The 17,335-nt window shown below is 31.9% G+C and overlaps 2 protein-coding genes across 2 annotated transcripts; one reads left to right on the top strand and one right to left on the bottom strand.

The window, feature by feature from the left end:
* Nucleotides 1-5,253: 5,253 nt before the first annotated feature.
* LOC123892781 (geraniol 8-hydroxylase-like) lies at nucleotides 5,254-8,113 on the top strand. Its single transcript, XM_045942648.1, has 2 exons — nucleotides 5,254-6,169; nucleotides 7,350-8,113. The coding sequence occupies exons 1-2, from the start codon at nucleotides 5,267-5,269 to the stop codon at nucleotides 7,947-7,949; spliced, it is 1,503 nt and encodes a 500-aa protein (XP_045798604.1). The 5' UTR covers nucleotides 5,254-5,266; the 3' UTR covers nucleotides 7,950-8,113.
* Nucleotides 8,114-14,182: 6,069 nt separating this feature from the next.
* Nucleotides 14,183-16,275, bottom strand: LOC123892775 (cytochrome P450 76T24-like). Its single transcript, XM_045942641.1, has 2 exons — nucleotides 15,326-16,275; nucleotides 14,183-14,919 (listed from the first exon to the last, which is right to left on the bottom strand). The coding sequence occupies exons 1-2, from the start codon at nucleotides 16,232-16,234 to the stop codon at nucleotides 14,311-14,313; spliced, it is 1,518 nt and encodes a 505-aa protein (XP_045798597.1). The 5' UTR covers nucleotides 16,235-16,275; the 3' UTR covers nucleotides 14,183-14,310.
* Nucleotides 16,276-17,335: the final 1,060 nt, after the last annotated feature.

The raw sequence follows: 17,335 nt of genomic DNA, 5'->3' as shown, positions 1-17,335 counted from the left end.
ATTTTTTAATTTTTATACCAAAATTCATAATTTTTTTTTCTCTACAAATAGAGACTTGGTTTGTTTGATTTGGACACCGAAAAAAAAACGCAATTTTTCACTACTTTAAACTCGATTATTTCGTCGTAAATTAATTTTTTATTTTTTATTTTTTATACCAAAATTCATAATTTTTTTTTCTCTACAAATAGAGACTTGGTTCGTTTGATTTGGACACAGAAAAAAAAACTCAATTTTTCACTACCTTAATCTCATCAAATAACTAATAATCAACTTACTGAAACCATTTTACCAGCAAAATGGTTTCAGTTTACAACTCTCTGAAACCATTCTACCAGATAAATGGTTTCAGAAGCAAACACAATTAATAAATTACTCACTGAAACCATTCTACCAGTAAAATGGTTTCAGAATACAACTATGTGCAACCATTCTACAAGGTAAATGGTTTCAGAAGCAAATAACTAATAATCTACTTACTGAAACCATTCTACCAGCAAAATGGTTTCAGATTACAACTCTCTGAAACCATTGTACCAGATAAATGGTTTCAGAAGCAAACACAATTAATAAATTACTCACTGAAACCATTCTACCAGTAAAATGGTTTCAGAATACAACTATGTGCAACCATTCTACAAGCTAAATGGTTTCAGAAGCAAATAACTAATAATCAACTTACTGAAACCATTCTACCAGCAAAATGGTTTCAGATTACAACTCTCTGAAACCATTGTACCAGATAAATGGTTTCAGAAGCAAACATTAGTTTTTAATTATCGTTTTATCTCATTTAAGGTAGTGAAAAATTGCGTTTTTTTTTTCGGTGTCCAAATCGAACGAACCAAATCTCTATTTGTAGGAAAAAAAATTATGAATTTTGGTATAAAAAATAAAAAATAAAAAATTAATTTACGACGAAATAATCGAGTTTAAAGTAGTGAAAAATTGCGTTTTTTTTTCGGTGTCCAAATCAAACAAACCAAGTCTCTATTTGTAGAGAAAAAAAAATTATGAATTTTGGTATAAAAATTAAAAAATAAAAAATTAATTTACGACGAAATAATCGAGTTTAAAGCATAAAATGGAAAAAATCACGCAGACCCATTCATATGCTGACACGTGGCTGCCTTTTTCAAAAGTAAAAGTTTCTCTCTCCAGCTTATAATCTAGTGTGGCGCAGACAAGATGGTAGGATGATCTGGGCTGTCTGATCAATCAGACAGCCTTAATGAGATCACATCTTGGCTGTCTGATGGAAATCAACGGTCTGTAACCATGGTCCTTCCGTACGCGCGCGACACTGGATCCACGTCTATTAATTTTTAAGAAGGTGGGGGCGCGTGTCAGTATTTTTTTTTATGTAAAATTACAGAAATGCCCCTGTTGCTCTATTCTTTCAAAAATTAAAAGAATGGGTATTTTGGTCCAATTGAAAAGGTGCACCTTGCTAACTTAGACCTAACTAGGGTCTAAGTTAGAAAACCCCATATATATATATATATATATATATATATATATATATATATATATATATATATATATATCATATTAGATTAATAAAAGGAAGAAAAAAAATTATACTTTACCCGAAGAACAAAAAAAAACAAAAGAGTCAATTAAAATTTTCGATAATAGGAGAATTCAAAATTGTCCGCAAAATATCATCACGTGGTAAAGTAATGATTTCCATTATTTCATTTGAATGTAAATATGTCAAAGTTTAGCAAGCTATCCGCACACGAGGTACCCGCCCCACATTAATTTGTGCTTTAAAGATAATATTAATATATTTAAGTAGAGAACATTTTCATTTAATAATTCATAAAAATTAATTTAAAAAAATTTAAATCCACCGGTTTGAAGAAAATATTTTTTATATTTGACGGTTTAACATATGTTTTTAGGACATATGTTAATTTTTCTTTTAAAATAAGCAATGGTTGGTAGATAATACTAATTAGTTTCTTGAATGCTGTTAATGGCTCCTGACCGTCACCTACAAATTTAAGCTACAAGACATACAAAGCATCCATTGTACAATGTGTGGTCTTTTATATATTAATTTCATTCGTCCTAGTAAAGAATTGTCTCAATATGTGTGGTCTTTTATATTTATAATGCAATCCTTTTTTGTGGTACACTAGTTACTTTTTTTTAATGGCAAAAAAAAAAATACTTATTTTCTAATTTTACTATTTAATTCATATTATATTTATCACTTTATTCTTTTTTTTTTATGGAAATTATATTTATCACTTTCATGTTAATATATATCATGTATTTTTTTTTTCAAAAGCTAAATAAAATTATATAATAAGTGTTCTGGTAAAAACTCAAAGGGAGTTGTATTATTGATTAAATGGTGTGATTACACTTGGTTTAATCCCAACAACTCTGGGAATTTTATAAGTCAGATGAAGATTTTTCTGTTCTGGTGAAGAACATAGGGGGTTTGTATTATTCAAGATTGATACATGTATGATCAGAGAAAAAATTGATTCTCTTTACAAGAATGAAAAAATTGTTTAGAATGAATCAACTGTCTATGTAGAATCAGTGGAAAATTCTCCTTTCTTCTCTTGAAACAAACCCTATTTATAGGCAAAAAATCTCCTCTTGCTTCTTAAGTAACTGCCTTGCTTGGAGAGGAATTCATGGGTAGTGGGCGGTTTCTTTTCCTTCTTCTCCAAGCTTCTTCCTTCTTCTCCAAGTCATGGTGGATCATGCTTATCATGTGTTTTTCATGGTTGTTTTCACATTTCTCCTTTAGATGCTCCCATTGGACTTTTTTCGTATTGGGCCTTAATAAATCATTCCCTGGTCCATGGCCCGGTACAGGCCTGCTACACAGAACTAGTGAGGTGCATATGGCAAGCCAACTGCAACACCTGAAATAGATTAAAATTAAAATAAAGATAGTACAGAGAAGCTGAGGGGACAAAAAATCTGACCCGGCCAAACCACACAAATTACAAAAGTGTAGTAAGAACCCAGAAGGGAATAATATTAAATAATATTTGGATTAATTAGTAAAATGACCCTTAAAGATATTTTTTGTTTTAGATTGGTCCCTTAAAGAAAAAAAGGTCATAATAGGTCCCTTAAAGATATCTCCGTTAATCAGTTTGGTCCCTAAAAAAAGGTCTGAATAAGACCAAACTGATTAACAGATATGTCTTTAACGACCTATTCAGACATTTTTTTTCTTCTTTAAGAGACCTATTCAAGATTTTTTTCTCTTTAAGGGACCGATGTGAAACAAAAAGTGTCTTTAAGACTTAAAAGAGTTTGAATTGTTTAAAGAGTTTGAAAGTATAAAATAATACTAAAAATTGAGTAGGATCTGTTTAATCAACCAAAAAAAAATTGTGAATTTTGATGTTCTAACCGGTTGATACTTGATATCACTTTGTGTCGCCTATCTCATTTTTCTAATCCGACAACTGTTGATTCATAAAAGAAAAAAGAATATAGTACAGAGAATATTGTAAAAAATTTCTCTCACTTATACGTTATAGACTTACTTCATTCGGACATAATTATAAACAAAAAACACTTTTTAAGTTCATTGAAAAAACAATGTATCCATTCAATAATATAGACTAAATACATTATTTTTTCAATGAATCTAAAAAGTGTTTTTTGTTTATAATAGCATCTGGAAGAAGTAATTTACGGGTCAATGTTTTTAATAAAATATAGGCTTAAATGCACTTTTGATCCCCCTATTTTCAAAAAAATGAAGTTTTGGTCCCCCTATTTTAAAAACTAACTTTTTAGTCCCCCAATTTTAACTTTTTTTGAGTTTTGATCCCCATCCCATTTTAGGGCTATTTTTGTTGATGTGACATTGTCATTAATGCATATCAGCGTCCACGTGGACAAATTTAATATCCATGTCATTATTTATTTTTAATTCAATAAAACTTATTTTATATAATATTTTAATTATTAAAATTATCGTATTTTTTAAAAAGAAATCAATAAAAAAATAATTCAAAAACATCAAAAATCACACCAAACAATCCATAGCCCCCATTATCATCATCCACTTATCCAGTTATCCTACTCTTCTTACCAATCCAGAAAACAAAATAATCACGTTTCACCATCATCATCGTAAACTCATTAAAATAAAAAATCCCAAAATTTACAACCTCTAATTTATTAAATCTAAGAAAAAACAAACAATCACAACATGGACATGGTCCTCTTTGATTCAAATCAAACTATTGCATATTGAAAGCAAGTTTTGTGTTTCAAGAATCGCCAACTTTCATCATCATCATCATCCAACTTTATATAAAACCAATCTAGAATTCAACTTCAAACTTAAAACAATTTACGGATTTTCATTCAAATTCATCCAAAGTCATAGATAGTTTAAATAGTATGAGTAATTTCTATTGAATCACAAAATCATCACTAATTTCTTTTCGTTTTTAAAAATCCAGAAATTGTTGAGTTTGAACGGAAACTATAGGATTGGTAAAGGAATGATTCTCTCTGATGGTGAATAAAATTCTAGTAGTTGAAGGTTTGATAATTAGGGTTTCATATTTCATATTTTATAAGATTTAAAATTATTATCTCAGTTGAATATATAATTTTAATAATTAAAATATTTTATAAATAAAGTTTTATTGAATTTAAAAATATATAATAATGACATAGATATTAAATTTGTCCACATGAATATTGTCACATCATTGGTTAAAGACCGCATCAATAAAATTAACCCCAAAATGGGATGGGGGATCAAAACTCAAAAAAAATGAAAATAGGGGGACTAAAAAACTGGTTTTTAAAATAGGGGGACCAAAACTTCATTTTTTTGAAAATAAAGGGACCAAAAATGCATTTAAGCCTAAAATATAAATCAACTTTTCTCCTAGTTTTTTACACCCCCAGTTTTTTATCTATTATTTTTCATTTAACTTTCTGTATTCTCAAGAAATTAATTAATATTGAGATAAATTGACATATAATAGATATTTATCTCTCAAAGAAATTAGATGTTATATATTGTTGGAAATTAAATTAAGTAGTAATTCCATCCATAAGATAGATAAGTGAGGTGTACCCGAGTTCAAACCGCGGCCCCTACATATAGAATGCAATGCCCCTACAAACTAAGTTAAGCTCACAAGAAAAATATTATTATTATTTATATAAAAAAAATATTTTAACCATGTTACATGGTGGTTCTTTTCTTCTCTTATAAATATCCATATCACAAAAAGGAAAGGCAAACCAATGAGCCATGGAGTACCAAACACTTCTACTAGGAATTACCTTCGTAAGTGCAACCATTTTCATCTTCATTATTAGAAAATTAAGCCAAACTAAAAAATCTACAAAACTTCCACCAGGGCCACACCCACTCCCCATCCTAGGAAACATCTTAGAACTTGGCAAAAGCCCACACAAGACACTCACAAAACTCTCTAAAATCTATGGACCAATCATGACACTAAAACTAGGAACCATAACAACGATAGTAATCTCATCACCACAACTAGCCAAACAAGTCTTACATGAAAATTCCCAAATCTTTTCTAATAGGACAATCCCTCACTCTGTGTATGCAACCGAGCATTACAAATTCTCAATCACATGGCTTCACCCCTTATCAACATCATGGAAGAAACTTAGGAGAGTTTGTGCTACAAAAGTATTCTCTCCAAAACATCTTGACTCCACAAAAGTCATTAGACAACAAAAGTTGAAAGAATTATTGGATTATGTGAATGAAAAATGCAACAGAGGTGAAGTTTTTGACATTGGTAAAGCTGTTTTTATAACTATGCTTAATTCAATTTCAAACACTTTCTTCTCTATGGATTTGTCTCAAATCACACATGATGAAAAGTCTCAAGAGTTTGAGAATATTGTTCGGGGTATCATGGAAGAAGCTGGTAGGCCTAATATTTCAGATTTCTTTCCAATTCTCCGTCCATTAGATCCACAAAGTGTACGTGCAAGGATGACCAATCATATGAAGAAGTTGTATGAGATTATTGATGGAATTATTGAAGATAGAATTTGTTCAAGAGCTTCCAAAGTTGATTATGAGGTTTGCAATGATGTGTTAGATTCACTTCTTAACAATATTGGAGACACTAGTTCTGAATTGAGCCGCAATGAAATGATGCATTTGTTTATGGTTAGTGTTATATTTTCAATAATTAAATTTTGATATTCATAATTTTTTTTTTTTTTGATAATGTAGTCTAGTGGCTAGAAATATCACTGTTAAGGTGGATAAGTGAGATGATCGGAGTTCAAACACTGATCCCCCGAATATATAATGCAATGTCCTATCAACTGAACTATAAGCTCACGAGACTATTAGGTACCGTTTGACCTAGCATTTTTTCCCCTTCTTTTTCCTTAGAAGTAAAAAATTAGGCCAAACAATAATTTTTAAAAGCTCTAGTAAGAAAAAAAAAAACAGCTTCCATATTTTAAGAAAAATTACAATATATTATCAAACATATTTTTTAACCTTATTATAATAATTAAAAAAAACAACTTTTAACTTTTTTTTTTAAAAAAAGTAAGATTTACCAAACAACATTAATTTTAGTTTTAAACCTATTATTTATAGCTTTATGATTAAAATAATTTTTACACCTAAAAAAAGCCGGGTCAAACGGTACTTTAATATCCATAATATATAGAAGTACTTTTTTTTTCTGTCTCCATTATCTGCCACGTTTTTGTATTTTAAAATTGGGGAAAACTAAAACTTAATAAATTTGAGTTTTTCCTATCAAAATTTGGACGAGTTCAGGCGGATACCAACGGGTAGAAGTTCTATAGTATTGTCATGCCTAGTTCCCACTCTGATTAAGCTAAATGTAAATTTGATTTCACTTTGAAAGAGACAAACTTAATTCTATGTATATAGAAGATTAATTTACATATTTGGACGTTGTCAAGTAGATCCGACTTTAGCTCCCGTCCCAAATTCATTTTAACTTTTGAAGAATCACATATTGTCACGTAAGGTGAAACATATATTATCCTTCGAAGAATTATGGATAATTTATCTAACAACTAAGGAGAATTAACCACACAAAAACAAATTCATGAGTGATACCCACAAACTAACTTTTACCATATACTTACAAATTTATTTACATGGCTAGTTGTTATTGATCGTTGGATAAATTATCCACAGTTTCTTATGGGTAACCTAAAAAAAAGCTAACTTAAATCTAAAATTGGGAAATTTTGCTTCTATGAACAATTTTTAGTATTTTGCTTCATTGAATGGTTTTGCTAATATGATATGTTATATTTTTTTGCTGAACTTGAAAATATGATGTTCCATATATTAGGATTTATTTGTTGGTGGGATTGACACATCTTCAAATACAATTGAATGGATTATGGCTGAGTTATTACGTCACCCCGACAAATTAACAAAAGCAAGAAAAGAATTATGTGAAGCAATTGGCAAAGATGAAACACTTGAAGAATCACATATTTCCAAGCTACCTTACTTACAAGCAGTTGTGAAAGAAACATTTCGATTGCACCCTACAGTTCCATTATTGATACCCCACAAATGTGATGAAAATGTGAACATATTAGGCTTCAATGTCCCAAAAAATGCAGAAGTTTTAGTCAATGTGTGGGCCATGGGAAGAGATCCAACCATTTGGGAAAATTCAACTATGTTCATGCCTGAAAGATTTTTGGAGTGTGATATAAATTATAAGGGTAACAATTTTGAGCTTATACCCTTTGGGACAGGCAAACGAATTTGTCCAGGATTGTCGTTAGCTCATAGGATTGTGCCTTTAATAGTGGCATCCCTTTTACGGAATTTTGAATGGACACTTGCTGATGGACTAATGCCAGAAAACATGAATATGGATGAACAATTTGGATTATCCTTAAAGAGGGTTCAACCTCTTCGAGTTCAAGCTACATAAATTAAACATGGTTGATTATATGTAAGAGTATGCTCATACTCATACTATACTATATGTATGTATTCTAGTTTTATACATTGTTTCATGGGGAGAAAGTCGATGAATAATGTATTTGCAATATCATATGATTTACTTTTTGTTTGGTACAATTAATTTTTTTTATACAAGGGAAGTCGTTAGGCTAAATTACAACAAAACTCTACGATTGAAATAAACACCAGCACAGTCCTGCCATAAAAGGTTTGTGCAACCCGGCAAAGGACTATTAAAAACATGTATACCCGTGGGCAGTGGCGATTATGCCGTCTGGCAAGCCCGGCACAAGCCTGGGCTGCCTCTTTTTTTTTTTTTTTTTTTTTTTTTTTTTTTTGTAATAATAAGAAACAAGAAAAAATAAAAATAAAAGAAAGAAACGCATTTCGTAAAGGTACCGTACGAAACATATTTAGTCTCTAATGTTTATTTTAGGTTTCAATTTGGTCCCTTATTTTTTAAAAGTTTCAAGTTGGTTCCTTATGTTATTGATCTCAACATAAGTTGGTCGTTTTCGTTAAATTTTGAGTTAATTTTTTCTAACTTTTTGTTAAATTTTGAGTTAATTTTTCTAAAACATTCACATAGTACTCTCCTAAGTGGTCTACGTACACAAATTCATTAGAAAAGTCGACGATTTAAACTAAAATTTGAGGAAAATGACCAACTTAAAAGTTTTAAAAAATAAGGGACCAAATTGAAACCTAAAATAAACATAACAGATCAAATATGCAATTAATTCTAATTTTTAACAACCTAAAACCTTCTCAATCTATAATCTTTGTTTGATGACTTGATGGTGTTTTGAATTTTAAAATTTGTTAAGTTGTTTTGATTGTATAAATAAGTAGTTTAATATAATTATATACGTCGATGTGGAGTCAGTTTTCATTGTAGTCTCTTATTTAGTTGAGCCTTAATTATATTGGAAACATGACTATACTCTTGCATGTTATTTCTTGTTTAAAAATTTCTTCCAAAATTAAATATTGAAAAACATAGTTTAAATATTTCTATATTCGAAATTTAGGTTGATAAAATTCCCTCCAAAAATTTGCCCAGGCTCCCTAACAATCATGGAGTCGCCACTGCCCGTGGGTAAAATTAAAGCGTGACCCGCAAGTCAGTTTGCAACCTGGTTAGCCTGCCTATAGGTGTGTTGCAAGGAAATCTCCCACTCCTGCATCTTAAGGCAATTGATGGAGGAAATAATAGAAGCACAAGGGTGATTGTCTGGACAACGCTTCACAATAAGGTCTACGACGACTATAGAGTCTGACTCCAAAATAACTTTACTGTATCCTTTCTCCGTGGCAAATTGGAGTGCTGATAGGATGCCCCAGAGTTCTGCCATAAGTGCTGAACAGTTCCCCAACTTTCAAGCAAATATATAGTAAATATGCCATATTTCATTGTAGCTTTGGATCGGTTCATCTGGCGGTTCCGTCGCCCCTTGTCAACTTTGTTGCTTGTTGGTGTGTTTTTGGGTGGTGGTTGTCGTTGCCTCCAGTGCGCTGGTGACCCGGATAGTTGGTTAACAATGTAGGTTCGACTTCGTTTGACTCAGATCTAGTTATTATTCTCGTTCCTCCCATGTATCACTATTTTTTTTGCAATTTAGTTTTAGATTTGTGCATGGGTCCGCCGAATTGTGCCAGTGATGTGTGGGTTCAGTTGTTGTTTTCGTACCTAAAAGATAGGAACAATAGTTTCTCTCATATTTTAAAATTATTTATAACAAACTAATTTAAAGACCTTTTATTGTTGTAGATGGAATGAGGTATGTGCTCATGACATATGATGGAATCGCTTGTAAGACTGCCTTTATCATTATTTCTTTACCGGCTTTTGACAATGATCTTCCTCTCCACGAGTTCATCTTCTTCCACATTCGATCCTTTATAAATGAGAAAATTGCCTTTTACTCCTCCCAATCATGGATGGTAGCGCCAAATATTTACCGGTCCCAAGAACATGTCTCACTCCTAAGACTCTTGCAAGGTCTTCTTGGGCTGCATGACTGATGTTGCGACTTATGAAGACTTCTGACTTATTTAGGTTAATTTGTTGTCCTGATGCCTCCTCATAAACTTTTAGTATTGATAATAATTGGTTCGCCTCCGTCAGGGATGCCCTGCAAAAAATAAAACAATCATCGGCAAAAAGTAAGTGGGACACCATTGGCGCCCCTCGACATATCTTCACCCCATGCATGTCTCCTCTTCCCACCGCCTGATTAATAAGGGCTGTCAAACCTTTCGCTACTATAATGAACAAATAAGGTGATAAGGGTCTCCTTGCCTCAGCCCTCTTCCTGGATAGATAGGACCTACTTTATCATAAATCAGAAGCACCGAATAATTGACTGAACTCACACACATCATCATCCACCTTATCCACTTCTCACTAAAGCCCAATTTCTCCAACATACCTCTTAAGAACCCCCATTCCACACGGTCATAGACCTTACGAATGTCAATCTTTAGAGCCAAGTCCCCTTTTCTTCCTCTTGTTTTCCTCTTCATAGCATGAATCACCTCAATTGCGACAAGGGCATTATCCAATATTGATCTCCCTTCCACAAAGGTCGATTGTTCTGGTGAGATACATTTATCAAGGAACACCTTCAGCCTATTTGCTAACAGCTTCGAGATCACCTTATAAAGCACATTACATAGTCATATTTAAACCTTAGTTTAGTTGTATTATCTTATGCGGTCAAAACACATATTTCACAAATATAAACTTGAGATATTCTGTTATTGAAGACTTGAACCGTGTTATCTATCCCACTTTTGACATTCATCATTACAACACGACATCCCTTTTCAGCTCGCTTTGTTGCACAAAAAGAGGGATTAGCATTATTGACCCAATGCGCCTGGCTGGTGCAAATGGCTTTAATTTTTCTGACCTAGGGGAAAACATCTGTCCTTATCGCTTTATAGTGCCACAAGAAGTGACAGAGGTAGAGGGAGAGGGTCAATTCTCACTAAACGTTCCTCTAGCTCTAGTAAGGCACCATCACCAGCGCACATGAGAAAAGGCCAACAAGCAAAATTCTTTCTATGTAGTAATCGTGCTAGGCTATGCCCTTGAACCCTTTGGTATCCAGAATGAAAAGCAGAGGAAGTGAAGTGGCTTTGATCCTATTTTCTATCATTAGCTAGGGCTCTTAGCTTCGGGTGAGAGGGCCTTCGATTTGGATTCTTTTTCTTGAGGGGGATTTTGTCTGTCAGAAATCACTGTCTGTCTGGTCTGCATTTAAAAAGTGTTTGGTGGACAATTCCTTCTCTTGATATGGAGGTTTTAGGTCTCTAGAAGGGCATCCTTTTGGAGCTGACGTAACAAACTATGCGAGCCTCCCGACGAAGCCAACATAAATCCTATCTGAATTAAAAAAAAATAAAAGGCAGTTTAATTATGGTGGTATTCCAGCCGCCATGGGTAGAAGTTTATTTAATTATTACATTGCATGCAGGAAAATAATGTGGTTGAGAGAGTTTCATTTCTTATAGTTTTCCTATCTTGCAAGTCTTTGTTTTTGTTCTAAAAGCTAAGGTTTAACAAATGTTTTGGCTGGACGCTTGTTTTTGATATTTAAATCTGTTGTTCCGTGGTTGTGTGTATGTCGGAAGTTAATACACATGACCGGTCTCTTATAAGGGTAGGAAAAATGAATTTACTCGGATTTGGAGCATTTTTTTAATCGAGTTAGAGTTCGCTACTAATTTCCCTCTGTTTATAAATGTGTTCAGGAATCTGGAAGTGAGTCAAAATAGGAGTCGCATAAAGGAACTGCTTCCGTTTGCTACAGGTTGCAATTTTTCTGTTATTCAAATAATCTGGCGGGTTTGGTTTACTTCTCTTGTTAATTACTTGTTTTCCAGGCAAAATTGCGAATTGGATATGACGAGCAAACTCTCTTAACTGCATTAAGCCAAGCTGCAGTGTACACTGAAGAACACTCCAAATCACCTCCTGAAATTCACTCTCCTTTACAAGAGGTAATCTAATAGGGTGAATGTCATATGTGCTTTAGTTTTAAATTTACGTAGTGCATTATGATGATTACGACGACGATTACACCAACCATTTTCTTTTGTATATATATGTTTTTTCACATATGGCTTCATTTTGCACCAGGCTGAGCAGATTGTTAAAAAAGTTTACTCTGTTCTTCCTGATTATGACAAAATTGTGGCTGCAATCCTTACTGATGGTGTATGGGAACATCAAAACAAGTGTGGTGTTACTCCTGGTGTTCCAGTTGGGCTCGGGCCTATGCTGTCAATAGCAACCAAGGGTATAGCTCAAGTTCACTTAAGCTGATGTGGCATTTACCAATGACTAGATGGAGAGTAAAATCATACTTCTTTTTATGGGGACTAAAATCATAATAAGTCATGATTTCAGGAACCGTTTTCATATTTAAGCATTTTTTGTTTGTTATTATCTATATATATAATTCCTAGATAGTTCTTCTACTATCCATCTTAACCCTAATCCACATCACCCACTTACATCCAATTAAATCACACAATAATGTCACATCACTTCCTTATATTATATAATTTTCATCTCTATTTTTTTTTGTTTCCACATCACTTCCTTATATTATATCATTCTCATCTCTATTTTTTTTTTTTTTATATTATATCAATCTCATAATAAATAATAAAGAAAATATCAAAATATAAATATTTATTTAAAAAAATATAAATATTTATTTAAAAAATATCAAAATATAAATATTTATTTAAAAAATGGTCCAACCGGTTGAATCTCAATCCGACCTTTTTTAGTTTAAGCACATCATAATTGGAGGGACCTTTTTTATATTTAAGCCTTTTTAGTTTGTTATTATTTTATGAGGAGTGATCTGTTGACTCAAGGAGTAAGTCTCCATTGACTAACTCCGCTTAATAACTCGATATCAACATTATATTTCTTCAATCCAACCGTTGAATTCAAAGATCTCATTGAGTAGATCAACTCCACAAATTTTTATAAAAATTCAAAAAATATAGTTATGTATTCAAACTATTGAAATTCAACGATTTTTTTTTTAAAGTTTGTCGGTGTGGGTGTTTTTTTTCCTCAAAATTTTCATTTTTATAACGTTCGCTACTTAAGTAGCCGTTTGAAATCTATTTTCATCTTACGGGTGTCTTTTTTTTTCCTCAAATTTCTCATTTTTATAACTTCCGTTATTTAAATAGGGGATGAATCCGCTACTTAAGTAGCAGACATTTAAAATCTTGAATTTCATGTAAGGTGTTTTTTGTCTCTCAAATTTCTCATTTTTATAACATCCGCTACTTAAGTAGCTAAGTAGCGGAAGATAAAAATGGAAACTCGTAGGCGTGTGAGAAACCGGTACGATGACAAAAGAAAATCTCCAATAAAATAACCGCAATTACAACATTGGACCAGGTTGGATAAACCCGCTAATTTCCATTTTGGGTTGGGTAGTGGGTTACCCAAATTATAATTTATTTTTCCAATTAAATAACTAAATGACGAATCATCACATTTTTTCATAAAAATAACTCAATCGTTGTATTTTCTTAAATATAGTATAACCTATTTTCACTATGAAAAATAACGATCTATTTTGGTTGGATAAATCCACTAATTTCCGGTTTAGATAATGAGTTACTTGAATGATTTTTTTTAATTTTTTTAATGTTAAATAACTAAACGATGAATCATCGTATTTTTATAAAATTACTCAATCTTTTTACTATCGCAAAACAAAGTGTAACCTATTTTCATTGGGAAAAATATACTACGAATAAATGTTATTTGATCTGGTTCATTAATTATTGTTTATATGTGTATCTACTCTTTGAAAATATACAACTTTTTGTTTTTATTAAGTTCACAAATGGCTATAACATCATCCTTTATTAAGAAATTATTTTTACCCATTTCAAATTGTAGTATCCAACAAATTTAGATTCTCAAAAGTCATAGTTTCCTAAATTTCTTACATTTAGGCAAAACTCTAGGGTATTTTGGTCTTTACAACATACATAAATACACCTAGATATGCAATATTTTTTTTCTCTCTCTCTCTCTTAGTTCATTTTTACTTGAATTTAGGTGAATTTAGGAAAAACAAATTTAGAGAATCCAAATCCATATACAACAATATAACAATTTTAGAAGTCTCAACAACGACGGGACAAACATAATTGCAGTCATATCAAATGCATCTATTTTCATTTTATCACAATAAGTCAACGACCACAACTATAATTTAGAGCCATGAAAGTGACACAAATGTTAATTATATTCATATTTTCCCTTCAAACATATCCATCTATGGTGATGAAGTAGCTTGAACTCGAAGAGCTTTGATTCTCTTCAGGGTTAACCCAAATTGCTCATCCATATTCATGTCTTCTGGCTTTAGCCCATCAGCAAGTGTCCATTCAAAGTTGCGTAGAAGGGATGCCACAATCAAATGCATAGTCCTATGAGCTAATGGCAATCCTGGACAAATTCTTTTGCCAGCTCCAAAAGGTATAAGCTCAAAATTATTACCCTTATAATTAATATCACACTCCAAAAATCTTTCAGGCATGAACATAGTTGGATTTTCCCAAATGGTTGGATCTCTTCCCATTGCCCACACATTGACAAATAATTGTGCATTTTTTGGCACATTGAAGCCTAATATGTTCATATTTTCATCACATTTGTGTGGTAGCAATAATGGAGCAGCCGGGTGCAATCTCAATGTTTCCTTCACCACTGCTTGTAAGAAAGGTAACTTTGATATATGTGATTCTTCAATTGTTTCGTCTTTGCCAATTGCTTTACATAATTCTTTTCTTGCTTTTGTTAATTTTTCAGGATTACGTAGTAGCTCTGCCATAATCCATTCAATGGTGCTTGATGTAGTATCTGTCCCGGCAACAAATAAATCCTACTCAAATAAATATGGAATGTCTATTAAATTTAAGGTGAGAATTGAAATTGGCCTAATTCAAATATAAAAAATCGGCTTGTAAGGTGAAAATTATTTCTTACTTATAAACGACTGTCTAGGTCAACTCACATTCGATGTGGAACTTCTTAACATTACATCCAACCAAATGTACGGATGTAGTGCAGTTAGAAACATATATAATCAATCCGCATATTTCATAGATTATAAAAACAAAACAAAAAAAACCATATCCAAAATATTGAAAGGTTGTAGGGATATCTTGGTATCATAGACCCTTGAGAGGTCTGAACTATTTCCACCCCTACATACGCCTATAAACTCCTTAAAAAAGTGATTAGATTATGATTTACTGAAATTCAATTATTGAAAAAACAATACTAACCTGAAATAGATGCACCATCTCATTGCGGCTCAATTCAGAAGTGGTTTCTCCAAGATTGTTGTTATTAAGAAGTGAATCTAACACATCATTGAACACCTCATAATCAACTTTGGAATCTCTTGAACAAATTCTTTCTTCAATAATTCCATCAAAAATCTTATACACCTTTTTCATATGATTGGTCATCCTTGCTTTTACCCTTTGTGGATCTAATGGACGAAGAATTGGAAAGAAATCTGAAACATTAGGCCTACCAGATTCTTCCATGATTCCCCAAATAATGTTTTTAAACTCTTGAGACTTTTCATCAGGTGTGGAATGAGTCAAATCCATAGAGAACAAAATATTTGAAATTGAATTAAGGATAGTTGTAAAAACAACCTCACCAACATCAAAAACTTCACCTTTGTTACATTTTTCCTTCACATAATCCAATAATTCTTGCAACTTTTGTTGGCGGAGAATTTTTGTTGAGTCAAGAATATTTGTAGAAAATACTTTTGTAGCACAAATTTTTCTTAGTTTCTTCCATAAAGCTAATGGTGGAAGCATTCCAACTGAGACTTTGTCATGATTAAGTGCACAAAGTGCATGTGGGACAGTTCTATTAGAGAAGATTTGTGAATTTTCATGTAAGACTTGTTTGGCTAGTTGTGGTGATGAGATTACTATGGTTGTTATGGTTCCTAGTTTAAGTGTCATGATTGGTCCATAGATTTGAGAGAGTTTTGTGAGTGTCTTGTGTGGGTTTTTGCCAAGTTCTAAAATGTTTCCAATGATGGGAAATGGGCGTGGCCCTGGTGGAAGAAGATTTGTAGATTTTTGAGTTTGGTTTAATTTTCTAAAAATGAAGATGAAAATGCTTGCACACATAAAACTAATCAATATTAGAAATATTTGGTACTCCATAGCTTTTTGTTTTTGCCTTTATCTTTTGTTGATTTTTCTACATATATATACACATTATCTAAAAGTCATATGTGGCGGTGGCACCCATCCAATATCGTAGTATTTGTGGGTATGTACACAAATTAATTATAAAATTTATTGTTATGACCAAAAAAATTTAGATGAATTGATTTTCGAAGTTCACCATTTTGAATAGACCAAAAAATTCAACAAGTAGTAATAGAGGTATTTATAAATCATTCATCAAAGAGATTTTCACACAGGTCATGGGAGTCGAAAAACTCTTACAATATAGTTAACTCTTTTATGGCTGAACCAACATTTATCAACATTTTTGTACTTGTGTTAACTCTTTAATTTCAGAGAAAAGGGGCTCTAGTAACTTGAGTGTGGTCACAAAGTAAATAAAATGTAACTAACAATTACTCTTCTCAGCGATCGAACTTCAATCCACCCAAATGATTCATTATAAGATAAACTCATTATTTAATATATGTACGTAAGATAATTCCACTCATTATATTGTTTTTAAAACAACTCTTATTTTAAAAAATAAAATAAATATTAAAAGTTCTTATTATTTTTACTCTTCCTTTTAGTTAAAATCTAACAAATTGTGATATGTTTAAAGGATCTTATGACGGTTCCATTGATACACTTATTGACACAAATGACGTTGTACCAAAGCTGATTGAGTTCATGGGAAGAGATAATATGCCCCTTTATATAGGTATCAGGTATGTATCATTCATTATCTTGTACATGAAAAGAAAGACTTATGTTCGATGGTTGATGACTTACCTCTGTATATATGTAGTTGCAAGCATTTTTGTTTCTAAGATGCATTACTATAGAAAGTTTGATGATATGAAAATTGTAGCTAAATTTAATGTCATGTCTTGTTATCCATTTTTAAAACTTTTTTTTATAGATAGGGCAAAACAATCAATAATGACTTTAAACGGAATTTCAACTGTCGTGTCCTTGTTTAAACGGAATTTCAACTGTCATGTCCTTATTATCCCTTTCTAAAACTTTTTTTATAGATAGGGCAAAACAGTCAATAATGACTTTAAACAGAATTTCAACCGTCGTGTCCTT

The sequence above is a fragment of the Trifolium pratense genome, linkage group LG6 (assembly GCF_020283565.1).
Source record: "Trifolium pratense cultivar HEN17-A07 linkage group LG6, ARS_RC_1.1, whole genome shotgun sequence".
NCBI lineage: Eukaryota > Viridiplantae > Streptophyta > Magnoliopsida > Fabales > Fabaceae > Trifolium > Trifolium pratense.
The sequence above is the reverse complement of the archived record's forward strand: the minus strand, read 5'-3'. Positions and strand labels throughout refer to the sequence as shown.